This window comes from Dermacentor andersoni, chromosome 1, assembly GCF_023375885.2.
Source record: "Dermacentor andersoni chromosome 1, qqDerAnde1_hic_scaffold, whole genome shotgun sequence".
NCBI classification, from domain to species: domain Eukaryota; kingdom Metazoa; phylum Arthropoda; class Arachnida; order Ixodida; family Ixodidae; genus Dermacentor; species Dermacentor andersoni.
In genome coordinates this window covers 286,123,680-286,149,453 of record NC_092814.1, presented here as the reverse complement: position 1 = coordinate 286,149,453, position 25,774 = coordinate 286,123,680, and the positions used below count along the sequence as shown (strand labels likewise).

The following is a 25,774-nucleotide window of genomic DNA, read 5'->3' as shown; positions in this document are numbered from 1 at the left end:
AGCAGCTTAACCTCGCTTGTGCTCAACCTAAAACCTTTTATTGCACTCGATGACATGATTTTCAAACAGAAAGGTTCCAGGTACAGCGCGAACAGTAAAGGAGACAAAGGGCATCCTTGCCTAACAGAGGACTTTATCTGGAAACTGGCAGTTAATGATTTATTAATTTTAATCCTGCTAGAAATGTCTGCGTAACACATTTCTATACCTTCTGATAGGACCTTCCCGACATTGATGTGTTCTAGAATGTTGAAAAGGACTTTATGCACAACTCTGTCGAATGCCTTCTCTAAATCCAGTTGTACCATTGCGACCTTACCGCAGTACGCATCACAGCACTCCAGGACGGTTCTAGCCACGTGTATGTTTGTTACAATGGACCTTCCTTTTATGCCGCAAGTCTGATGCGGCCCCACAAGCCTGGTTATAACACTTTGCAGTCTCCTACCCAAAACTTTAGCGAAGATTTTGTAGTCCGTGTTCGTTGGAGTTATCGGTCGATACGCTCGTACAGAGAGCAAGGCAGCAGGATCCTCTGTTTTTCGAAAAAGTACAACATGGTTCTGCCTGAAAGAAGGAGGCAACTTCTTTGTTCTGTATGACTCCTTTATTACGTTATGCAGGACAACTGCTATCTCAGTTTTAAAAGCCTTGTAGAATTCTGAGCCAAAACCATCAGGGCCTGGCGATTTCCCTGCACTCAATTCATCGATTGCCCCCTCAATTTCTGCAACGCTGATTGGTGCTTCGAGATTCGTTTTAACTTCTGCTTCAAGTTTTGGCATGCGTCGCAAGAAATCGCTTTGAAAACCTTCCACAATCTTTGGTTCGTGGCCAACTAAATTCCGATAATAATTAACAAATGCGCGACGTATCAGTTCCTCGTCTTGCACAATTTCATCTCTGTACATTATCGCTTTTATTTCGTTGCGCGACGCATAGCTTTTTTTCATCTGATTGAGCGCGTTTGGTCGGGGTTTCACCCATATACATTTTTTCCGCACGCGCTCGTACAACTGCGCCCCTGTACTTTTCTGTATTAATAATTTCTAGTTTGCTTTTAATTTCTTTTATTTCTCTGGCAAAGTTACCCGGGGCTCTAGCTTCTGCATTCAAATAAAAATCAAGCTGGCTTTGGAGCTGAGTTTCTTCTTTGTTTTGCTTCCTCCGCAATGCCCCGGCTCTTTCGATGGCTGAGATTTTTGCGTTTTCCTTAAAATGTTCCCACGCCTCCGCATAACACTCCGGTTCATTTGCCAGTAGGTCTCCAATTTTTTCTTTTGTTTCCTTCATATATACCTCATCATTGAGGAGTTTAACATTGCATTTCCACAGCTTCCAGTTAAATTTCGCCGGTTTCCTCGGACCTAGCGCGCACACAACCAAACTATGGTCGCTAAAGAAAACGGTTTTAATGTCATACTTATTGCAGACGGGTGCCAAATCTGCCGAAACATAAATACGATCTAATCTAGCGTGGCTGTCCCCCTGGTAGTGGGTAAACCGAGGCAATGTGCCATATGACAGGAAGCACCCTACATCTTCTGACAGGTGACCTTCAGTCAGCGCATTTAGTACCGACACACTCGCATCTCGTATCGGTGCATCTCTTGTCCTCTCTTCTACTCTGGATACGCAATTAAAGTCCCCCATCATCATAATTGCCCTGTCACAATTCAGATAACGTTCAACACTTTCAAAAAAAAAACAATCTGCGCTCACTTGGTGCATTTGGGGCATGTAAACAAACTATTCGGAACTTCTGGGCTTGCAACGTTATGTCACATACAATAAGTCGTCCAGTGTCACACGCGTACACACTATCAACAGATATACCTGTGGAGTGCTTCAATAACAGCGCACAACCACCGGCTGTACCTACTGCATGCGCAACGCATACATTGTAGTACGCCCTAAAAGGTTGAACCATGCGGTTTGTTCCTTCCTGACTTTCGATCTTCGTTTCCTGTATGGCAATTATGTCCAATTCATTTTCCATAAAAAGTCGATTCAGCTGGTATTGTTTTCTCCGTGTCGACAGGCCCCGCACGTTAAGAGTGCCTACATAAAGAGGCGTTTGGAGAGTAACAGCCATTTTTTTATAATCACAAACGGCATAGTATCCCTTGCTTATCACAAGACGACAAAACACTCACATTTTTATAGAAAATCCCAGTCGTTCCAGCCATATTGATTGGAATTTAGACTTCGCCGTGACGACGTCAACGCACTGTCTTTCCAGTCCCTTCCGCTGATAGTGTCCGGTTGGAAAAAAAAGAAGGCTCGACACCCTGTCACGTCGCCGGCGGGGCCGGCGGTTTCCGCTCGGGCCGTGGCTCGAGCGGTATTTTCGGTGCGGGTTTAAATGTAGTCCTTCGATGGGGTGTCGTTTTCACAGGCGGCTCATCCGTTGCATTCTGGTCGGTCTTGTCCCCTTCTTTGCCGTCCTCATGGAGTCGTTTTGGTGCAGGGCTGCTGGTACTTGCCGTAATAACGTCTGTAGTCTCAGGGCTTTGCTCGACACTCGCGCCAGGTGCAATGTGTTGGCTCGTTGGAGCGCCCATCGCCTGTGTCGCTACAGCCTCTGTTGAAGCGATGGCTGTGTCTTCCGCAATAATGAGTGCAGCCTTTTGCTTCACATGTGACACGTTTGTTGCACCAATAGTTCGCGAGCTGTCTGCCTCGGGGGTAGTTTCGGCCGCGTCTGCCTCGTCCATTAGATGTTCCGTCGACAGTTCATCGCTTGCTTTGACTCCGGCCACGTTTGCGTAGGTTCGCACGCAGACGCTTTCATCGTGGCCATATCGCCGACATTTGGCACAACGCGGTACCCGGCAGTCGCGCCTGATATGGCCTGTGGCATGGCACCTCAAGCATAGCGGTGGGCGTCCCGGCGCAACGAGTAGAGCCATGATTCCTGCAACGCGCAACTGATGGGGTAAATCTTCTAGAGTTACACCAGGCTTGAGCTTCAGACCAACCGTGCGCGTAGGCGAGCCTTTGTCAGCTATTCCGTGCACTCGCCAGCGCTCCTTGTAGATATCGCTTGCTTTCCCGTACGGTGCTAGAGCAGAGCGCACTTCTTCGTCCGGAACATTATGTAGCACCCAGTAAAGCTTGATGCGCACTTCTTGATTTTCGGTGTCAACCACAAGGCACCGTTTCTCCTTGACCAGAACTTCCCCAATTTCTACCACCTTCTTCGTAGCTTCTGCACTTTTAAAAGTGACGGCCCAAACATGGTTCATCTGGAACGCCCCCAAAGCTATCACTTCAGGAAGCACTCCGAGATGAACCAACGTGTCCCGAAAATCTTCTACACGGTAAGGCCTGGCTTTCAAATCCCCGTGGAGAAAAACAGTATTCGCTACAGACGCACCTGTTGGCAGCGACGGCAGAATAACTTGATAGTCCGGGGCTTCATCAGCAAAAAACCTGTTTCCGCGGCCCGACTGGGCCGCTGATACCGCTCCGGCGGAGCACATTCCACACGCGTCTGTTTGCTATCACGGCCGGAAGTAGAATCCCCTAGGTCAACGAGCCGACGTCTTTTGCAATTTGCGGCACGTGTACAGTATGGTAACATCTTGGCTCTCTGCAATAACGAAGACGTGGGCATCTTCAATCACCTTCGTGCTGAGAATAGGAACGTAAAGAAAAAAAAGAATGGATAATGTTCTTCGGTTTTATTTAAACATTTCTTTATATGCCGGCTGACATTAAAAGAAGGAACAATAACGGGCTCGTCCGGGATTTGAACCCGGGACCTCTCGCACCCTAAGCGAGAATCATACCCCTAGACCAACGAGCCGACGGCTTTTCCCATTTGCGGCACGTGTACAGTATGGTAAAATCTTGGCTCTCTGCAATAACGAAGACGTGGGCATCTTTAATCACCTTCGTGCTGAGAAGAGAATAGAAACGTACAGAAAAAAAGAATGGATAATGTTCTTCGGTTTTATTTAAACATTTCTTTATATGCCGGCTGACATTAAAAGAAGGAACAATAACGGGCTCGTCAGGGATTTGAACCCGGGACCTCTCGCACCCTAAGCGAGAATCATACCCCTAGACCAACGAGCCTTTTTTTTTTCTTTATTGCCATTCTTTGACAACTGAAACAGACATATATATATACAGATGGCGTAAGGATGATAAGTACAGTGCTCTGGTGATATAACCGCCTGCCGTCATTTGGCAGGCGTGCATTGTTAGAACCTCTTTAGACAGACGAGTTCATCTAACAAGGTAGCCCATTCAGACTTATCTAGTCGTGCATTGCAAGCCTCGCGCAAGAACAAAATACTTTCAGTAAAGTGCTCTCTAGCTGGGCGAATAACCAGTCTTTCATGCCTGACGTCCATGCGTGTTTTCCACAGGCTGTGTAGAATCAGCGCCATAAGCATATCATAAGGAACACCATCTTCACTGGCAATTGGAAGGAAACGGATGCCGTACGGTGTGATAGGCAACTCCTTTTTTAGTGTACGTTGCAGAATGTCCCACAAGAAAAGTGCGTCCGAGCAATCCAAAAATATGTGTTCGATCGTCTCTGGTTTTCTACACCTGCTGCAGTTGACCGACCATGCGACAAAGAGGCCTTTTTCTTGTAGCCAAGGTTTGACGGGAAGAGTTCCAGTATGCAATTGGAAGAAAAACGTTTTAGCCCCAGATCGCACTGGCATCCGTTTCACTCGCTTCAATACATCTGCTCCTGTGCTCGGTGAATACATAGATCGGTACAAAGGAACAGGCATACAAACGTCAACTAGGTCCTTATACAATTTTTTTTCTTCCAACAATAGCAAGATAATCAAATGAAAAGCGAGCATGCAAGAATTCTACGGACCAAGCTACCTCCCGTAAAAATCCGCGGAGACTTGCGCCATTTGCCGTTGTTGAGGTTACGATAAATTGAGGTAACGCATTTCGTAAACGTAGTTGGCACACTGTTCGCAAGAAGGGATCCTTCTGATCTCGCAAAAAAAGAAATCTTGAGACAACTTGCCTGAAAAACAAATGCGTCAAACCAAGGCCTCCTGACTTCACCGACCGAAATAAATTAGTGCGGCTCGTTCTCTCCCATGTGGATCCCCATATAAAAACAGCGCATGCTCTGTGTATCTTTTGGATGGTCATTCTTGACATGCACAGTGCTTGCAGTACATACCAGATTTTTGCAAAAAGGAAAACATTGCATACGGTTGACCGTGCGAAAATCGATAAATTTCTACCTCCTAACTTTGTTGTTTTAACTTTAACTTGCTCTAGTTCTTCTTGCCAATAGTCCTTTGTATCATGATAATATTGCAGAGGTACCCCAAGGTACCGCGCAGGCGTCGTGGTCCACTGCATATTTTCAAAAAACTCTATTTTATCATTCCAATTACCATGCCAGATGCCCAATGACTTACTCCAGTTTATCGCACTTCCGGTGACCTTGCAGAATCTGTTCGCCACTTCTACTGCATTAGAGATGCTTTGCTTGTCTCGACAGAATATGGCGATATCGTCTGCGTACGCCAAGATTTTAACTTATCTGGAGTTGAGTTGAGTTGAGTTGAGTGGTTGTAGGCTACTGGTGGGATTAGCTAACTTATCTGGAGTCCATTGCAAATCCCCTTATGTTATTACCACTAATAACCTTTAAGCAAAATGGTTCAACGTACAATGCAAAAAGTAGAGACGATAATGCGCATCCTTGGCGGAGTGCTGACTTAACTTCTATCATAGCCGTAGGCTGTTTGTTAACTATTAGTTTCGTAGATACGCCAGCGTAGCACATTTTAACACCTTGCAAAAGAACGGAACCTATTTTGGCATGTTTTAAAACAAGAAAAAGGATTTCATGTGACACTCTGTCAAACGCTTTTTCAAGATAAAGTTGCAACAGTGCTACCTTTTCTGAGAAGGCGTCACAACTTTCCAATATTGTTCTCGCTACATGTATATTGGTGACAATGGATCGTCCTCTTATGCCACATGTCTGGTGCGGCCCTACTAATTGCTGTATCACATTTTGGAGTCTCCGTGCAAGAACCTTCGTGTATATTTTAGAATCTGTGTTTGTGAGACTTATCGGGCGGTACGCCCCTGTCGACAGTAGTACATGAGGGTCTTCGGACTTCGGTATCAACACCGTGTGACTCTGACGAAAAGAAGGGGGCAGCACGCAGTTCTCATACGCTTCCGCAATTACTTTATGAAGGGCAGCGGCTGTCTTGCTTAAAAGCTTGGTAGAAAGCGGCGCTGAGACCGTCTGGCCCTGGCGTTTTTCCGGAACTTAGTGCGTCGATCGCCCATTTTATTTCTTCTAAAGTAATCGGTTCTTCGAGCCTTTCCGTTACTTCCCTTTCAAGGCTTGGCAATAACGACAGGAATTCAGTATCGAATCCTGCATCGCGAATGTGTTCTTGCCCTACTAGTTCGCAGTAATGCTCATAAAAGGCCTGTCTTATTTGTTTCTTTATATCGTACAACCTCACTGCCGTATGTTACGGCTGTTATCTCGTTCCGCGAGGCATAAGCTCGTTCGTCCCCGAGTGAGCGCTTTGTCGGCTGTTCTCCGCACCATAACTTTTCAGCGCGTGCGCGTACGACCGCCCCTTTATATCTTTCAGCTTCGACTAGTTCGAACTGGGATTTAATTTCTTTTATTTCCTTCGTATACTTTCCGGGACTGACATTCTCAACACTTAAATAAAGATTTAAATTATTTTGCATTTCTAATTCTTTTTTCTTTTCCTCTCGGCGCAAGGCACCAGACCTCTCTATGGCTAACATTTTAACGTCTTGTTTGAAATTCTCCCACGCTTCTGCATAACTTTTGCGTTCTGTCTCGAACCATCCGTGAAGGCTATCATTAACACCCCTCAAAAATAATTCACCTTCTAAGAGCTTAAAGTTAAATTTCCACAACTCCCAGTTAAAACCGGTCGGCTTTTTCGGACCAACGACAAAGTTGACTAAGCTGTGATCGGTAAAGGAAACATGATTCACTTCATATAGAAAACACAATGGTATTAGATCCGCTGAAACGAAGGCGCGGTCCAACCTGGCATGACTATTTCGCTGATAGTGAGTGAATGGTGGCGTCTCTGCATTGGACATCACATCCCCAACATCCTCTAAATTGTATTTTTCTATCGCTACGTTCAAAGACTGCACACTTGCATCATGAATAGGTGGGCTTCCAACTCTGTCTTTTACATTACAGACGCAATTGAAATCACCCATCATCACAACAATTCGGTCACACTGCAAATGGTTTTCAACGCTTTCAAAGAAATTCTTTCGGTCGCTCACCTGGTTAGGCGCATACAAGAAAATGACGTGCCACTTAATATCACAGAAACATAAATCACAAACAATAAGCCGGCCACTATCGTCTGTTAACACATTTTCTACTGAGAGGCCTATAGCGCTCCTCAGAAAAAGCGCACAACCACCTGAAGTACCGCATGCGTGCGAAACACACACGTAAAAACGTAACCTAAATGAATGCAACATTTGATCCGTCCCTTCTTCACTATCGACTTTTGTTTCTTGTACACCGATTACGTCAAGATTCTTTTTCATGAGTAGGCGACAAAGCTGATATTGCTTGCGCCTTCCTGCAAGGCCTCGAACATTAATTGTACCAAATCGTAAGGCTGTGTCTAGAAGTATTTTCATGGTAATGTGAGGAGGCGCGTGAAACTGAAGTCCTTCTTAAACAGACTACTGACACTCACTTCGTTCGAATGCAACGTCAGTCTTTACATCCTCCCCTCCCCCACCTCAGTACTCACACATACTGCGAACACTTGCTGGGGGCTCACGTCGGTCCCGACGCTGGCCCTTTCCTGCCAGTTGGGATATTAGGTGTCGGCTTGAAGCTCGACCGACGGCCACTCGGTGTTTTCGCAAGCGGTTCCTCGTGGCTTGATCCACTTGATCCTTCGCCCCTTTTCTCGTTAGCTTCGAGTGGACGTTTTACCGGGCACGCTCCTTTAAGGGGCTCCGTCGTGTCCATGGGACTCGGAGAGTGTCCGAACGATTCCGCAGGCTCGTTGCTTGTCTTGTTCTTGTCATTTTCCGCGTGGTGCTCTTTTTCTTTAGCTCGAGCGGGCTTCTCCTCTAATTCTTTGGTGTCCGCTTTCTTCGCTGGTTCCCGGGTGCCTTCCTTTGGATCAGGACGTTGCACCACGCCACCTTTTCCAGCCGTCTCTTCAGCATCGAATGCGTCCATTGTGTGCTCCTGGATGACTTCATCACTTTTGGATGGTCCCGCCACATTCGCGTACGTTCGCACGCACGAGCTTTCGTCGTGCCCGAAGCGTCGACACAAAGCACAGCGCGGTGCGCGACACTCTCGCCTGATATGACCTGTGCGGTTACACCTCAGGCAAAGCGGGGCACGCCCCCAGGCGCAACCAGCAGTGTCATGATGCCGGCGACCCGAACTTGATGCGGGAGGTCGTCTATGGTAATTCCAGGTTTCAGCTTCATCGATACGATGCGGGTTGACGAACATTTATCGGTGATGCCTTGCACGCGCCAGCGTTCCTTGAAGACCTCCGTAACCTTCCCAAAAGGCGTGAGCGCGGCGCGGACGTCCTCATCTTGCACGTTGTGAAGGAGCCAGTAGAGCTTAAGCCGCACATCCTGGCTGGCTGGGTTAACCACCAGGCAGCGACGCTCCTTAACCGTAATGTCTCCGAGGGCCAGCATTTTCTTCATAGCATCTGGGCTTCTGAAAGTAACCGCCCACACGTGGTTCATCTGGAAAGCCCCCAAGGCGTCAACCTCGGGAAGCAGACCCAGACGAACCAGCGTGTCTCGAAAATCTTCGACTCGGTAGGGCCTTGCCTTTACGTATCCGTGAAGAAAGAGCGTGTTGGCCACGCATGGTCCTGTAGGCAGAGGCGGCAAAATAACTTCGTAGTCCTGGCTATCCATAGCAGCATTCCTGTTACCGCAGCTCGTCTGAGCCGCAAACACCGCCCAAACGGAGCAAGGCATTCTGCGTCCGCACCGAACGGTAGCTGGAAGTAGAATCCCCTAGACCAACGAGACGACGTCTTTTCAAATTTGCGGCACGTGTACAGTATGGTAACATCTTGGCTCTCTGCAATAACGAAGACGTGGGCATCTTGAATCACCTTCGTGCTGAGAAGAGAATAGGAACGTACAGAAAAAAGAGAATGGATAATGTTCTTCGGTTTTATTTAAACATTTCTTTATATGCCGGCTGACATTAAAAAGTGCAATAACAACGGGCTCGTCCGGGATTTGAACCCGCGACCTCTCGCACCCTAAGCGAGAATCATACCCCTAGACCAACGAGCCGACGTCTTTTCCAATTTGCGGCCATATACAGTATCGTAACATCTTGGCTTTCTGCAAAAACGAAGACGCGGGCATCTTTGATCACCTTCGTGCTGAGAAGAGAATAGGAACATAGTTAAAAAAGATTGAAAGATGTTCTGCGATTTTATTTAAATATTTCTTTATATGCCGACTGACAGTAAAAAGAGAGAAACAATAATGGGCTCGTCCGCGATTTTAACGCGGCACCTCTCGCACCCGAAGCGAGAATCATACCCCTAGACCAACGCGCTTTTTTTCCTTTATTGCCGACTTTGACGTGCTAGATCAAGGTTTACAAAGGATAAAAAGTGTGAACCACACTTTGGCCAACACGGTACTTAGATCTTTTGAACAACGCTAATTCATCAAATACAGAGATTCATTGTGGTGGATCAGGCAGCGCTTTGAAAGCATCTCTCACACACACAACAATCTGAATGAAGTTTTCCCGAACCGGTCGAACAACAATGTCTCCATTTTGAAATTGCAGTCTAGTTTTCCACATAGCGTGGAGGCTCAGGATAATAATAAGGTCATACGGGACATCCTCCGCGTTATAAATCGGTAAGAAGCGTATTCCATATGAGTCCAGGGGTAACTGTGTTTTCAATGTTCTTTGCAGAATATCCCAGTGAAAGATGGCGTCCCAGCAATCTAGGAATGCATGTTCTATTGTTTCCGGTATTTTACATAATAAGCAGTCGGTGCTCCAGGGGATAAAAATACCCTTTTCATGCAGCCAGGTCTTAACGAGAAGTGTGTTTGTGTGCAAGTTGAAGAAAGATTTAGCTGACGTCAGTATTGGCATCCTCCATGGTGTGGAAAACGGTACAAAGGTGCAGGGAACATCGTGTCCACGAGATCTCTGCATAGTTTTTTCTTTGTAACGGTGGACAGGTATTGATGTGAAAAACGTACATTCAACATCCTATATGGACATACCACTTCACGCAGGTAACCAGTCACTGCTCCTGGCATATTGTGAACTGTCGAAACAATGAATCCTGGAAGTTGTCTACACAGTCGTACCTGTATTACTGTTCGGAGAAAAGGATCGTTTTGATCCAGTAAAAACACAAAGCGTGGCACGACTTGTCGCAGAAACAAATGAGCTAAACCAAGCCCACCTTTCTTGACCGGGAGGAACAAGTTCGTTCGACTCATCCTCTCCCAGGTGGAGGCCCAAATGAATATAGCGAAAACACGGTGAACATTTTGTACGCTTACCCTCGCAGTACACAACACATTCATAACGTACCATATCTTAGAAACTAAAGAAAGATTGCAAACAGTGGCTCTAAAAAACATTGACAATTGCTTTCCTCTCCGCCCGTCAGCCTTTTCCTTTGCTTTCGAAACTTGATCGAGCCAGTACGATTCAGGTTCACGGTAACTTCCGAGAGGCATACCCAAGTACTGCGTTGGTAACGTCGACCACTTCAGTCGATAAAAGGTCTCCGGCGTGTCTTGCCAACTACCATGCCAGAAGCCGTAACTCTTATCCCAGTTTATCTGGGCGCCAGTTGAATCTCAAAACTCCTGGCCCTTGCGCCACTAAAAAACCACAATCTCAAAACTTTTCAACAATAGTCGTTGCCTCTTTAATGCTCGCTTTGTTTGTGCAGAAAATCGCGATATCGCCTGCACATGCCAAAATTTTAACGTGCGCTGCCTGCAGCCGATAGCTTGCTATGTGCTCGTCATTTTTAATCGACAAACACAGTGGTTCGAGATAAGCAGCAAATAGAAGGGGCGACATCGGGCATCCTTGCCGCACCGACGAGTGTACAGGAAAGCTATCGGTTAGTTCCCCATTAACTATGATACGCGTTGAGCATTCTCTGTACGCCATCATGACACCTTCCGTTACGACGTTGCCAACGTTCGCATGTTCCAGTATGCAGAACAAAGCCTTGTGCGAGACGAGGTCGAAGGCTTTTGTTCAATCGATCTGCATCATCGTGACGTTATCGCCAATCGCATCGCAACACTCAAGCACAATTCGTGCAACGTGTACATTTGTTGTAATACTGCGGCCTTTAATACCACAAGTCTGGTGCGGCCCTACCAATGTTTTAATTGCACTTTGCAGTCGTTTGTCTAAAGCTTTCGTGAATATTTTATAGTCGACGTTGGCTAGAGTTATCGGGCGATATGACCCTGGTAACAAAAGTTTTTCCTCATCATCACTCTTCGGAATTAACACGATATATGAGGTTGTGAAAGACAAGGGCAAGCTTTTTCGCTCATACGTTTCGCTGATAACTTCGTGAAGAACACGAGCCAATGCAGACTTGAAGGTTTTATAAAAAGTGGCTCCCAAGCCATCAGGCCCAGGTGCCTTACAGATGGACAACTCATCTATTGAGCACTCTATCTCACTCAGGCTAATTGGTAGTTCCAGCCGTGTCCTAACTTCTTCATCGAGCTTTGGCATCAATGAGAGAAATTCTTTCTCGTAGCTAGCTTTAAGATTCCGCGGATGACGTAAAATTGCTTTAAAATGATCGGTGATCCCTTGCTGAATGTAATTTTTGTCGGAGGTAATGTGCTTGCCTTTAGCTAGCTGGCGGATTTCCTTCCGACATGCATGTCTTTTCTCGTCTGATAAGGTTCGTTTCGTTGGAATTTCTCCCGCCCACAACTTTTCAGACCTTGATCTCACAAGTGCTGCTTTGTATTTTTTCTGTATCCATCCTTTCTAGTTCAGTTTTCACAACATAATGGAACTAATTCGGCTGACACGTATAATCTATCGAAACGAGCGTGGCTATCACGCTGGAAGTAGGTAAATCGCGGGCGAGTCCCACTGGCAGAAACACTACCCACATCTTCCAGGTCATAATCGTGCATCACACCGTTCAGATATTCAGCACTCTTATCGCGAACGCGTGAACATTTTGCTCGAGCTTCAGCATTGCATACACAGTTAAAATCACCCAGCAGTATTACCACCTTGCAACAGTTTACGTGACCTTCAAGACGCTCAAAGAAAGATCGCTGGTCCGTTTCGATATTCGGCGCATAGATACAACTAGCACGGTAATCCACATCACGAAAACAAAAATCAGCCACTAACAGACACCCAGTTTCACACGAAAACACTGACTGCACACAAATGCCAAAATTATTTCGTAGGAATATAGCGCAGCCGCCTGATCTACCAACCGCGTGACAAACGCACACGTCAAAGCGAGCTCGAAAATTGGACACCATTATGTCGGTTAGCTCTTGGCTCTCAATTTTCGTTTCTTGGATTCCTACTATATGCAAGTCATTATCCAAGAGGAGACGACTTGGCTGACATTGCCGTCTTCTTGCACTGAGCCCTCGTACATTTAACGTAGCTACACGTAGCGTTCCTTCGATATTAACCGCCATGGCTACACGGTAGAATGGTGCCCATCACAGTTACACATGGATGAGCGCTCATAAAGGTGCGCCGATAACCACGTCGAATGCCACTAAAGGAGACGCAGCTCGACCTTCCGGAAAGGGCACTCAAGTGCAACTTGGGCCCCCCTTCCTGGCGAGGTTCTAGAAAACTAGCACTCAGGATGACCGCCATTGCACTCACCAACCCCCCAATCCCATTCAAGCTAGCCAGCACCGAATTACGGAGGCGGTTTACCCGCCTGCCGTGGATCGACCGTAATGTTCGGCCGCGGCTTCAAGGTCAACCTTCTCATACCTGGCGCTTTGGGCGGTGGCTCGTCTCCGCCACGGCCGTCCTGTTTCGCCGTCCGGCTTACGGTCTGGTTGTGGGGCCGTTTCCCCGTCGGTTGGCTAGTTGGGCCGGTAAGGGTGTCCATGCCTTCAGGTTCAACGAGGCAGGAGGTCGCCTCCGTCTCAGGGGGGGTTTTCAAAAGTGCGGGCAGTTGCCTACTTGCATAAAGTGTTGTACTAAACAGAAAGTGGCTAAGCCCGGCTGAGCGGCAAGGCGTGAATGCTGTGTTTTCAGCCTCGTCAAGGTTATCTTCTTTGTGCTCGCGCATTTCGGCGGATTCGGATAATCACAGAAACAAATTTGTTAAGCATGCCTAGCAAGTGAAGAGACAGGTGACGTGTGGAAAGGTTTATGTATAGGCCGAACCGGGCAGTGCATTGACCAGAGGCTGAGGGAACACAAAAACAGAGTAGGCGCAGGTGAGCATCGTCATTTAGCCCCTCATTGCTATATATAGATATGGTTGTGTTTCTCTGTTTAGCTGAGTAACAATTCTTGGCTGGGGAATAAACGGGGACCGCGAGGGAGATTCTTGAACCTTTTCAGAATGGGAAGCACAGTGACCTTTGTGTGCCGTCGCTCACTCTGACTGAAATAGACTGTTCAATTGAATTTTGGGGTTTTGCGTGCCAAAACCACGATTTGAGTATGACGCTCGCCGTAATGGGGGACTCCGGATTAATTTTGCCCACCAGGGGATCTTTAACGTGACCCCAATGCATCAATAAAACTTGGTGCTGGGCTAGTTCGTGATGCATTCTTTAAAACTGATGGTAGCGCTAAAAAGGAGGAATACATGGTGAAAAGACGACACGAGGACGAGGAAACGCTACTGACAACTGGTTTAATTTTTGAAAAGGGTTCAATATTTAAGAGAATCACAACACATACGCACAACCGAACTGCGCCAGCCTTCTTTATCGCCATGTCGCAAACAGTCACGGGAAGTGAAATGATAAAACTCCCAAGCAGCAAGAAGTGAACACATGACCAATTGATGAAAAGCCATGCGTTATAGTTTTTCAAATCTCTCCAGAAATGTGCGCTCAGCCGAGTACAAATTTATTGAAACATCGCTGATGCACAGACCCGGCTTTTTTGTATGTGAAAAGCTTCCAGCAAAACTCTTCTGTTTTCCAGCAAAACTTCTATCCAGAACCTTTGCTTCTTTGAACCGTGGCACGCACTCGCAAACCCTCACATGCGAAACTAAATTCGCAAGTTTGTCTTGTTTTGTTAATTTTTGAGAGTGTTCCCTCAAGCGGTCATTCCCTTAAGCGTCAGGTCTGCCCGATATAGCACTTGCCGCATGACAGGGGAATAAAGTATACCACTCCTAGGGCAAACCTGACTAAGACATCTTCATGCTGCTTTTTGCAACCGCGCTGACTTTCACTGCAGATGCGGGGCACAGCTTCGCCAACTTGTTTGGCGCAGAAAAAACAAGCGGCACGTTGTGCCTGCTGGCCACTTTTTGGAGGTTGTGTGAAACCTTATGAATGTCGCCTCAGGTTTCGTCTTGACGCGTTCAGGTGCAGCCTTCATTCGTCGGGGACCAAGTTTCTTGAGGAGGGTTTCAGCAACTGCTACAAGGACCGAGCAAGGGAAGCCTGCGGCCAAAAGCCTCCGAACCTGATTGTCAAAGCTAAAAAGCATTTCGTGCGGGCACGACTTTTGAAGCGCCGATTCCATGCAGAGCGGTGCAATTGCTCTTTTCGCGGTCTTTGAATGAGACGATTCATAGGGCAAAAGCTCTTTCTTTGCACGTGGGATATACGCCCAACAGGTGTGTCCCTTAGTTATCCTCAGCCTGAGGTCTAAAAAACGTATCTCGCCATTTTGCGGTAGTTCTTGGGTAAAAGCCAGGCCTTTACCATGGTCGTTAAAAGTACTTAATACCTGTCGTACAGAATCTTCAAAAGAAGTGTCATTGCGAGCTTGTAAAAAGATAAAAAAATATTCGACATATCTAAATACCTTTAAAATCGGGGCTCCAATAAAATCTCGAACCTAAAGGCGATCAACATGAACAAAAAAGATGTCGCACGAGATAGGTGCAACACAGGACTCTATACAAATACCATTGCGCTACAGAAAAGGTTACCTGTCAAAAAGGATAAAAGGCCACTCAGATAAAATTCTAAAAGCTTTAAAAATCATCAAGAGACACTCCTGCTGTGGACTGAAAAGAGAGTTCGCCTGAATTTTCTACAGTCTCCTTTACAGCAACTAAAAGTTCAGGTTGAGAAACGGAATAAAATAAATCCTCAATATCCACAGAGAAAGCATAACCGGCACTGCGGTTATTCTGGAAAAAGTTTGTAACTTCTTGGGATTTTTTTGTGAGGAAGGGATCGTTCACTTTTATCGACTTAAGCTTACATAGTATAAAGCGGCTGACACATTGCTGCCAGGTTCCGTTCTCACTAATAATGCATGGTCCTAAAAGGGATGCCAGGTTTATGAGTTTTAGCTGTGAAGAAAGCATTCAAGGAGTTACCTCTGCAATTGCAGATATCATTGGCTAATTTTGTCAGGTTCAACTCTTTACAGAAGTTCATGAACCTGGTTTTTACTCGCACATCGCTTTTTTTCACTCGCACAAAGTTCTTCTCAACTCCTTGCAAGGTTTTTCCTTGTACATGCCCGCGCGCATGACGACGAAGCCTCCGTCTTTGTCCGCTTGTAAAAGAAAAAGCTTGTGTTCCTTTCGTTGCGTTCCACGCCGTAGTGGAGGACTCCGGAAATTTCGACCACCTGGGGTTCTTTAACGCGCACCTAAATCTAAGTAAACGGGTGCTTTCGCATTTCGCCCCCGTCAAAATGCGGCCGCCGTGGCCGGTATTCGATCCCGCGACCTCCCGCGACCCAATGCACAGCGGGATGGGGCCTATTTTGTATTTCGCCCCCATCGAAATGCCGCCGCCTCGGCCGGGACTTCATCCCGCGACCTCGTGCCTAGCCGCGCAACACCATAGCCGCCAAGACACCGCGACGGGTGAAGAGATGCGTTCATACCTAGATATGAGATTTCGGTAGCATGTGTCAATGACAACTGAAGAAAAAAGTGTGTTTGTAGGGCGTCGTCGTTTTTTTCTGGCACATGCGCCTGCTGAGAACCTTGCGGGTGTCTGTATATAATAGCCAGTGGACAGTCCAGCATATTCCTATGCACTTCTTGTCTCTGTGTATGCGTCTAAATAGTTCGCTGGTTTATTCATAGGGCTATGGATTATTTTAACTGCCTGGCGTTGCTTAACGTGACACCAGCGTTTCTATTTTTTTTTTTTTTTTGTCTTGTGCCCACATCGCAATGCTTTCACTGCGGCCGGGACTGGAACCCGCGACCTCGTGCTCAGGAGCGCAGTTCGCCACCGCAGTGGGTGCCAAGCCAAACACGTGATGCTGAGCGCGTGACGCATGATTAAAACAATTGTGGGGTTTTACGTGCCAAAACCACTTTCTGCATATGATGAGGCAGCATATGATGAGGCACGCCGTAGTGGAGGACTCCGGAAATTTCGACCACCTGGGGTTCTTTAACGCGCACCTAAATCTAAGTGCACGGGTGCTTTCGGATTTCGCCCCCGTCGAAATGCGGCCGCCGTGGCTGGTATTCGATCCCGCGACCTCGTGCACAGCCAACGCATGATCGTGAAATCAGCGTTCTAGCAAGCAGTCGTAACATGCGAAGGCTCTTGAAACGAAGCCAAGGGCTAGTTTAATGCAGATTACTCCTTTTGCTCAATTCTGTTCCTTTCTTGTGATCTACAGTTTACGGCCAGCTGATCCGAGTGATAACGTGGGCAGCGCATGCTCGGACCACTGACCATGCGCAAAGAAGCAAAGCATTGCAATTGAATCCTTACATTATCCCGGCCCAATAGACAAAGCGTTGCACCAGGTGATTAAACGGGAGGTGTAGTTCTTAATCACGCAATCACGCCGAAAGTTTAGTCATTTGCTCTACCTATATCGATAAAAGCGACATGATCTACTGGATACACGAAGTTACAGAAGTCCTTTGTGAAGGCTTCCACTTCGCTTCTGCTTTTCGTCGGGGTTCAGCGCAGAAGTGGCAGTTAGTCAAAACGAAGAAGCAACGTGGCAATTGTAAGGGCGCATCTTCCCTTAATTTGATTAAACGAAACCGCCGTGCCCAATTGCCTCCACGATCGTAATCAATTACCGCGGATTCTGCACAAAAGGGTCGCGTGGTGTAGTCTGTAGTATTTGCACTTCGGGCACTCGGAAAGCGCAACAAGCGAGAGCCGTCATGCGAGACGAGCATCGTCGTTATATACACGAACGGCTGTAACAGCGTACGCGTCTCGCCGTTTCTCCTGGCGTTGGCTGCAATTAGTCCAAATGCGGACCATTTTGATTTTGCCTGCCTCGCGGTCCCTCCCCGCATCGTTTACCTACTCGCGGCGCGGAGACCAAAAGTTGCTTGTTGTCTCCCTTTCCGAAATTGAGTTAGGCAAGCCTGCTTGGCGCTCTTGTTCTGTGGTGCCGCGGCTGAAAAAGAAAAAGCCTGCGCGTATTGCCTCGCAAGGTGGCCGTTTTCAGTACAAGATTAAATAGTGCTCGGTGTCGCTCCCCTGCGGGAGAGGCGTTGCCAGTGCAGAGGCCAAGAAAAAAAAAAGCAAGCACGAAGTTTCGCATGGTCCCTGTTCGGTGTGGTATTGCTGTATAGCCAAATGCGGTCGTGATACGTACGCTCGTAATGATGACCACAGCGAAGTCAAGCATTGTGGCTAGCTGGATTGGCAGATTCCTGGTGGTGGCCCCGTGAGCTGTGCATGTTGATTACTGCCACTAAGTGAGAGATTTATGGTCGTCTCTTATAAGAGCGCACAAAGCAATGCATAACGGTAACCGTTTTCTCAGTAACTTGCGCGTGAGATGGCTTTCTAGAATACGTCTGCCCAAGTCTAACACTGTCCTGAAATGAAAACGCCCGCACACACACAAGCGCGCACACACACACACGCACGCACGCACGCACACAGACACACACACACACACACACACACACACACACACACACACACACACACACACACACACACACACACACACACACACGCACACACACACACACACGCGGTTCTCTAATGTACCGATATTATAGCTTCTCGTGTTCCACCTCCACAGGGGATAAAAAAATTTAGGCAGTATTGCTGCCTCCTCAGGTGACACATGAGCACGTGTTTTGGGGGCCTAACCATTTGCAACAAATCCTGTGAGGTGCTCAGACAAATTCTCGCAAAATTCCCACATATGTCAACGGGCGCAACGAAAAATCGGAAGGCGCGCGTCTCCGCACTTCTGACATGGTCTTTGCATTTTCTTTGTCCACCCATGGCGCAGTTCAAACGCACAAAAACACGTGAGGTTGGCTATGGTTGTCAGTTTGTCGTCGTGCGCTCTCACAGCCACGCCTTTCCGCTTTCTATACGCGCTTCTGCGTCTTCATTACTAAGCATGTTAGGCACTTATGGCTACAATAAAGCACGCCAATTCGATGGTAACGAGAGTTTTCACCCAACATGACTTGAGAACGACGTAAAATTTAGGTGCGCGGCGTAGATATTGCAGATGGTCACCACCACAGCGTACACGGCAAAAAAGAAACATGGCTTGTGCACTTACGAGGCGATGCTGCCGATCAATGAAGGGCATTTCAGTTAAATAAATAATGTTTGTACTACGGCCGCCTCGAAAAATGTGCGATGGAAACAAAGGTAATGAATGTATGCAGCTGTTCCCTCTACCTCTGGCTGCAGCTGCAACTGGGACCACAGAGCAGATGATTGAAATACATGTCATCACACTTAACAATACTACACAGAAAACGATTGAATCACAACTACTTCGCAACTGAGAGGCCAACGTAGCCTGACAGTGCAACAACTGATTTGTGGCTGACCCTCTAAAACTTCAGCGTTGGAGCCAAAAGACACCTGATTACGGCATGCGGTTGAGACAACGATCAAGGCTTTAACGTGAATGTAAGAGAACTCGACTACAATGTGGATTACAGCTCCCACTGTATGTAATAAAAAGAAAGACGAAACTGACATTATCATTATTTGAAACCCATTTTCACATCAGCTTTCCCATAATTGTGCCGCGTGATAAATTTCCCGGCAACATACACATCGGACGACTACCAGACGCAAATCAGAAACTTTCTCACTTACACACATTCTTTGCGTTATTTCCGTTTCGTCGCCATGCAATGCACCTTTAACTGCACCACCCCACCCCCTCTCTCCCCACAGTACTTACACACGGGCCTTCGAGCTTCCCTTCGCTACAGTTCCTGAAAAAGAAATAAGTTAAGCAGGTATCCGAAACTTCTGGGACATGGCAATGAGGGTTTGACTACTTCATTTATTGATTGAGTGATTTTGGCTTCTCACAATAGAGTCAACCTTCCAGAATAACGATTATACGCTTCGCTAAGGTTTCTGGAGAACGAAATCACGGCACAACCGCGTAGGCTACTGTCTCGCCGAGAGTGCGGGGAAGCGGGACAAGGGCGCTGCGGGGAGGCAAACAAATAGGCGAGGTGAGGGTGAGGGCTCCGCTGCTCTGAGTACGTGAAAGACTGGGTGAGCGTTGAGATGGGGAGAGCGCTAATATGAGCGGAGGCGGAGATACGACGGCGAAAGTGGAGGGAGAGGGTCGAACGTTACGAATCAACCGGTGGAAAGGGAAGAAATGCATCCAGAAAGGGGAACTCCCGGCGAAAGGGAAGCGGCGGAGGGAAGAGCGGGAGGCCGTCGAAGAATCACGGGGGTGCACCGGTGGTGGCCGAGGGAGTGGATCGCATTTCATACCCCGTGGCGTGAACCATGCGCTCCAATAAATGTTCCGGGGTGCCGTCAAACGCGAGTCTGTCACCCTCGCCGCACCGTGTACGCCATGGCTCAGCCGTGAGCACGATCGCGAGACGACTTTGTCGTCGATCTGCCCGCGCGCATCGGTGCCGCTGTTGACTGACAACGTCACGTTGTCACTGCTTCAGTTCCTGACTATGGAACCATCACCGGTGAAAATGTGAGTGAAGAAGTCTTTTTTTCTTTCTTTTTGTGAGTATGCGTTGCTGAGTATTGTTAAATTAACCAGAAGCTGAGCTCGTTGGCGCGATGATCTGAACACAAACGCACGTTTAAAGAATGACACGTCTTGACCGTCCCTCTCTTAACGCGCAGTTGCATTCATATTTTAATTGTTTCTTCTTCTCAGTAGGGCATTCCAGATTGACAATACCTTTATGGACCTATATGTGTCGCGATACACTCGAGGATGAAAACAATGTTAAATTGTTCTTTTTAATTGAGATATAATTAAACGGATAAGTTATCGCCGTTAGCTGGTAGCGGCTACCGTTTTAGCTTGAATAATAGGATAAATAAATAAAGTGTAAACACTCGCATTAGTTAAACATTAATCAAAAGAGCGCCTATTATCCCTTTCACACGGGCAAACTTACTATTATTTTCAGCGAATGGACTTCGCCGCTAGTGTCATTCGCAGGCTGCCACACGAGAACGCTTATTGACACTCGTTGCACAACGCACTGGGCAGCGAGTGTGTTCGATGAACTCACTTCGCTGCGTCGAAGTGTGTAGCCTCGGTAGCAATGCTTAAATAGATACGTAAACTGATAATGAAAGCGGATTCAGCAGCAATGTTGAACCACCTTTTTTCATGATTGTAAATGGTATAACCTTATAAAAATGTGTTACACTTCAAAAACAAAGCTACTGTACTTTTCAATATCTCAAGCTGTTTATGCGTAATGGCCAAGCAATTGCTTATGTCTCTCTATGCCTATGCTAGCCACCCTGATTGTGCGGCCGTCGTCGTATGTTCCGAGTTTATTAGGCGAAAGTAGTGCATCAATAATGACATGATCGGATGCGGAGACCAAGGTGTTCACGCACGTGGGATTCCTGGATAGCACCGCTTCTCGTCGTTTAGGATGGCGACACGTTCGTCATTGCGGTGCAACTGTCGTATGGACGCTCAAACGGCGCAATCTTTTGTCGAGCGGCGGTAAAGGTGGAAAGCTGCCCCTTGCTCAGCTGACGAATAAATCGAGCGGAGCGTGACAGTTGTGTCCATATTATTTCTTGGTTGTATTGCGGCCAAGCCGATTGCGCGTCGTTTGCGCCTTTAACATACTTGAATAAGCAAGATTGACGCAATTATCTATATTGTCTGAGTGCGTGAAAGGTGAGCGGAGTTTCGGAGTGGTCCGCAAGCAACAAATAAGCGCTGCAACAAAAATGCTCCAAACGCTCGCGATCTGTACTTGTGCCATCTGTGACGGAATCCGGAATTCTTTTTTTCCTCTGCTCGTCTTTGACGCTCTCTTTTCTTCGCTTGGGATGATCCATAATGTTATTGCGGTTGCAAGGATTTTCTTTATTTGCAATAAACTTCATTCTAAACGCTTTTTATCTATAGATAACACACCAAGAGTCAAAGCCTTTTTCGAATTCTCATTGAAACAAATTCCGTGGTTGTCTGGTGTACACAGGTTTCAGGTGCTCCAATGAGACACGACGCAGTAGAGCCAATAGTTGTCACAAACGCAATATTCTTCAAACAAGCGTTAAGGTGCTTTCATAGCTTTCTAATTCATTTCCGATGACCAAGGGCCTAACGTCTTCGCGAAGGAAAACGGCTAATGTGAGCCACTTAAACGCAGTTCTTATTCAACGCGATGCCTACGTGTAGCGTGCTCGGGGCAGTCGAATGGTATACGTATACTATCGGCGTCAAATGAAAAACGCGAACATGTATACCGGAGCGCGTGGCCGAATCATAACTAAAGGCATACAGCCCTCGCCGCCGAATCATCGACGTTTACGTACGCGTACATCCGGTCTGCCCGCACTGCGCGATGATGCTCCCCTTGTACTGGCGATATTTTCGTTTCTGTTCTCTTGTATTTGAAGGCGGCCACGCGCTCCGCTGTTCGCGTTTCATTTGACGCCGAGAGCACACGCGGTAATATTCACCACAACTGCAATATTCAAGCGAAGCTTGTATTGCCGCACTCATGTCGGAGTCCGTGTTGCCGCACGAAAAAACTCAAGCCGCGCGAAGAAGTATATATAAGAAGAAGAAGTATATAAGAAGAATAGCTTGTCGTGCTGCGGATTCGAACCATCGACCTCCGGGTTGCGAGACCACCACGCTAACCGATACAGCCACTTTCGGTTCATGTTACGCGACCTTTAAAGCGTGGTTTTATATGCATGAAGAAGGGACGCAGCACAAGGTGCGAACCAATCACAGGCGTCTCCTCCCTCCGGAGGAGGGAAAGGGTATGATCGCGTGTTCGCTCCCCTCGCGGCCGCCGTTTACCACCAATTCAGGCCCGGCACTCTGATGGAGATTTCACGTTTGCTCCGTTCTGCCGAAGAGCAGGCTGCGTTCAAGCAACGCAAGTGGGAGCGGGCCGCGCGTCGTACGTTCGGCCGAAGAACAGGCGGCCTTTCATGAATACCACCGGGAACTGGCTCGAGAAAGGACTCGTCGTCGACGTGCCGACCTCGCCGTGAGGGAGCGCTAAGCCGAGGCGTTACGTCAACGAAGAGCCGCGGATCTTAGCTTCGCTTGCGCCCCTCTTCACAGGAGTGGTAGGGCGGTAAATTTCTTTTAGCTTCGGTCTTCTTTGATTTTTCTTTTCTCGCTTTCAAATAAAATAGAACCAGAATAGAAACAATAAATACCTTGCAATTGTCACATCATGAAATCGTACGCAATTGCATGATTTAACGATTGCATGTGCAATCTGCTGCAATTTCCGCAATCTATTAGCTGGGTATATTTGAGGATACGTTTATAGTTCCCAACTTGGCTTCCGTCACGCGTGCACCCTATTCAGGTGCTCAGAACTGACAGTTTTTATTAGCGAAATTGGCTAAGTTTTGTACAGCAATAATTGCATATGCATTCATCGCGCAAATTCTGAAGTCCGCCACATTTGCGAGGTTTTGTCCGCAGCAAGTGTAATTTTATTTATAATCTCTTAATCTTTTCAATGTAATATGAGACAGTCGTTGCCAAATTACGAAGACGTGCACTTCATCCATAAGCGCTCCTCTATTTGATTCGCGACCTCCATTTACGGGAAACGAGGAGGCGTTGGCCCTCTGCTCCTCAGTGATTGCTGTTATGTTGAGAGGGGCACAGAAATAAGTATAGATAAAAGGCGGGGAAGATCATCTGGACCGAGCCTAGCTGGCTACCCGGCACTGGGATAATGGGAAATAGGAGGGAAACAATCAGGAGAAGGAGAGAAAGTCCAGTGTTGATGTCGCCGACATAGTGGAAATTCTCAGCGTTATATCCTAGAAGGTGGCCGAGTCCGGTTGCCTTGAGGGATCGGAACTGAGCTTTCGTGGCCTTCTGCGGGGTGTCGAACTGAAGTTTTCGGGTTCACGTCCGCAGGTTTCAAGCTTCTGAATATTTTCTGGTTCGGTTGATTTTCAGCTCGCGACCAGAAATACAAGGGTTGAAACCGGCTTAAACCGGTTCATACGGGTTCATAAGGGTTCGTAATTAGGGAAAATTAAGAACTTAAGCATGTTTTTTCTGCAAGTGTAGAATAAGTATTGAGGTTACTAGACTAAAATGAATAGGAATGAGGATCAATCGCGAATATCTCAGCAACCTACGGTTTGCAGGTGGCATTTTCCTGTTCGGCAACGATTGGTGCGAATTTCGACAAATTATTGCGGTCCTCAGCCGAAAAAGTGTGAGTGGGGTTGAAGGTTAAATGAAGAAGCCAATGAGGAAGTGTACACCAGCGGACGTGAGCTCCTCAAAGTCCCGATTTCTCGTCTTAAATTGTGAGTTTCCTCGCTTGACCTCAGCACTCAATAGCCAAAATTCGGTGGGAGGACTTTTTGGCCTCCAAGCAGTACCAGCGGCTCCCACGGCAACCGAAGGAGTTGGCAAAGAAGGGACCCCGTTCCTCCCAGCGCTTGCCTGATGCAAGTGGAGAGATGAATGCTACAGCAAAACAACAAGCGCCCGTTGTGTCACCGGCTGGCAGTGACCACTTCAACCCAAGTGCGACAACGGATGCTGACCTCGAGGCGAACTCACCAAAGAAGGCACGTAGTGACGATCATGAGCCATACATCGATGCCACAATAGTTGAAACCGCCGACATGGAAGCGGAAGACAGATCTTTGACCACGGTGACGTACAAGAAATCACGCCAAGCGGGTATACCCATGATTTTCAAGCTCACCGACCCGGAAGCGTCGTTTTGGAAAGTGAATCCAAACAAGTTGCCCAGTGAGATTATTACCACGGCAAGAGAGAATGTACAATCATTTCGTGTAACGAGGAAAGGTAACTTTTCCGTCAATGTGTCTTCTATCACTGCCTCTACGAGGCTACTTGAGTTAACTCATGTTGCTGGCCTTGCAATGGAACCATGCGTGCCACCATCGTACACGAGAAATCTAGGGAAAATAGGACATGTTCCATTTCAATACGCTGAAGACCAACTACCGGAGCACCTGCAAGATAGCGGCGTCGTTTACGTTAAGAGGCAGACCAGATGGCTCCGGCGAGAAGATGGAACAGTGGAACCACATGCACTTCGGGGCGTCATCCTACAATCCTTGCGTGACAACCCATTGCCACCACGCGTCCTACTTGGATTCACGAGTCATCCAGTCGAAGAATATTTAGAACCTGCAACTCGGTGCTACAATTGCCAGCGATTTGGCCACGTTGCTAAGTCCTGCCATGGCCAATTGCGACGCAAGATCTGTGCGGGAGCGCATGATTATAAAGCCTGCACCTCTAGAAACCAACCCAAATACGCCAACTGCAACGGAGACCACACAGCTTCATAAGCTAGATGTCCCAATCATCAAGCGGCTTCATTACTCAAGCGACAAGAAATATTACATGGTCGGACCCCGAAGCAAGGCTCGCCTCCTTCGAACTTAGATGCTGTAAAATACCCAGTGAGAGCAGCTCCTCCACAATCAGCAGAGCACAAGAAAAGGTATGCGATGGTGGCTAATGGTTTACAGGAGATGAAAGGCAAACCAAGCTGGAAAGAGAGCCAAGGAAAGACGTCGCCAAGTGTTGTCGACCGCCAACATGAGTCTCAGCAGGCATTCATCCCTTTGAGAGCACAAGCACCTGCGCATGTTTCACGTGAAGCGGAATCATCTCAGCAGCATATGGTGATGTCTATGCTCTTTGTTGCGTTAAAAGCAATTCTGTGGGCGTTCCCTGCGGCAAACAACCTTCCAGAGGTGAGCGCTGTTCTTTCGTTAGAACCACTGGTACTACAAAAGCAGCTTACAACATAGCATAATGGTTCTCCAGATGGATAACTGTTTTCGAAACACAACCGTATTTCAATTGAATGCAAATGGCATTCGATGTAAGAGTGCAGACTTCAGGAAGCTTGTTTCGCAATACAGGTTCCCCGTTGTGTGTCGTAACGAAGCCGGTATAGACCGTAATTTCCGTCTTTAGAACTACATAATATACTCATCTTCACGAACTCCGAACCCTAGCCGAACTATGTTATGCGTCAGACGCGATCTACCTTCCTGTCTTCTCTTCTCCTCGGGACTCTGATGTGCCTGAGTTCGTTGCCTGTAAAGTTCACTTTAAAAAGCTGCTAGTGAC

At 47.3% G+C, this 25,774-nt stretch overlaps 2 protein-coding genes and 3 non-coding genes across 5 annotated transcripts in view; 1 reads left to right on the top strand and 4 right to left on the bottom strand.

Moving 5' to 3' along the window:
- Nucleotides 1-2,294: 2,294 nt before the first annotated feature.
- On the bottom strand, nucleotides 2,295-3,485 carry LOC126548329 (uncharacterized). The gene has a single exon (XM_050196474.1). It carries the CDS (start codon nucleotides 3,483-3,485, stop codon nucleotides 2,295-2,297), a length of 1,191 nt encoding a protein of 396 aa, XP_050052431.1.
- A 254-nt stretch (nucleotides 3,486-3,739) lies between these two features.
- Nucleotides 3,740-3,811, bottom strand: TRNAP-AGG (transfer RNA proline (anticodon AGG)). Its single transcript has one exon. It is a non-coding gene; the product is annotated as a tRNA-Pro (tRNA).
- A 200-nt stretch (nucleotides 3,812-4,011) lies between these two features.
- On the bottom strand, nucleotides 4,012-4,083 carry TRNAP-AGG (transfer RNA proline (anticodon AGG)). Its single transcript has one exon. It is a non-coding gene; the product is annotated as a tRNA-Pro (tRNA).
- A 5,175-nt stretch (nucleotides 4,084-9,258) lies between these two features.
- TRNAP-AGG (transfer RNA proline (anticodon AGG)) lies at nucleotides 9,259-9,330 on the bottom strand. The gene has a single exon. It is a non-coding gene; the product is annotated as a tRNA-Pro (tRNA).
- A 14,784-nt stretch (nucleotides 9,331-24,114) lies between these two features.
- LOC126547794 (uncharacterized) overlaps nucleotides 24,115-25,774 on the top strand; it is a 100,686-nt gene continuing 99,026 nt past the window's right edge. Inside the window, exon 1 of the mRNA XM_050195786.2 lies at nucleotides 24,115-24,390. Coding sequence (XP_050051743.2) covers nucleotides 24,115-24,390 — 276 coding nt within the window. The remainder of the gene's footprint in view (nucleotides 24,391-25,774) is intronic.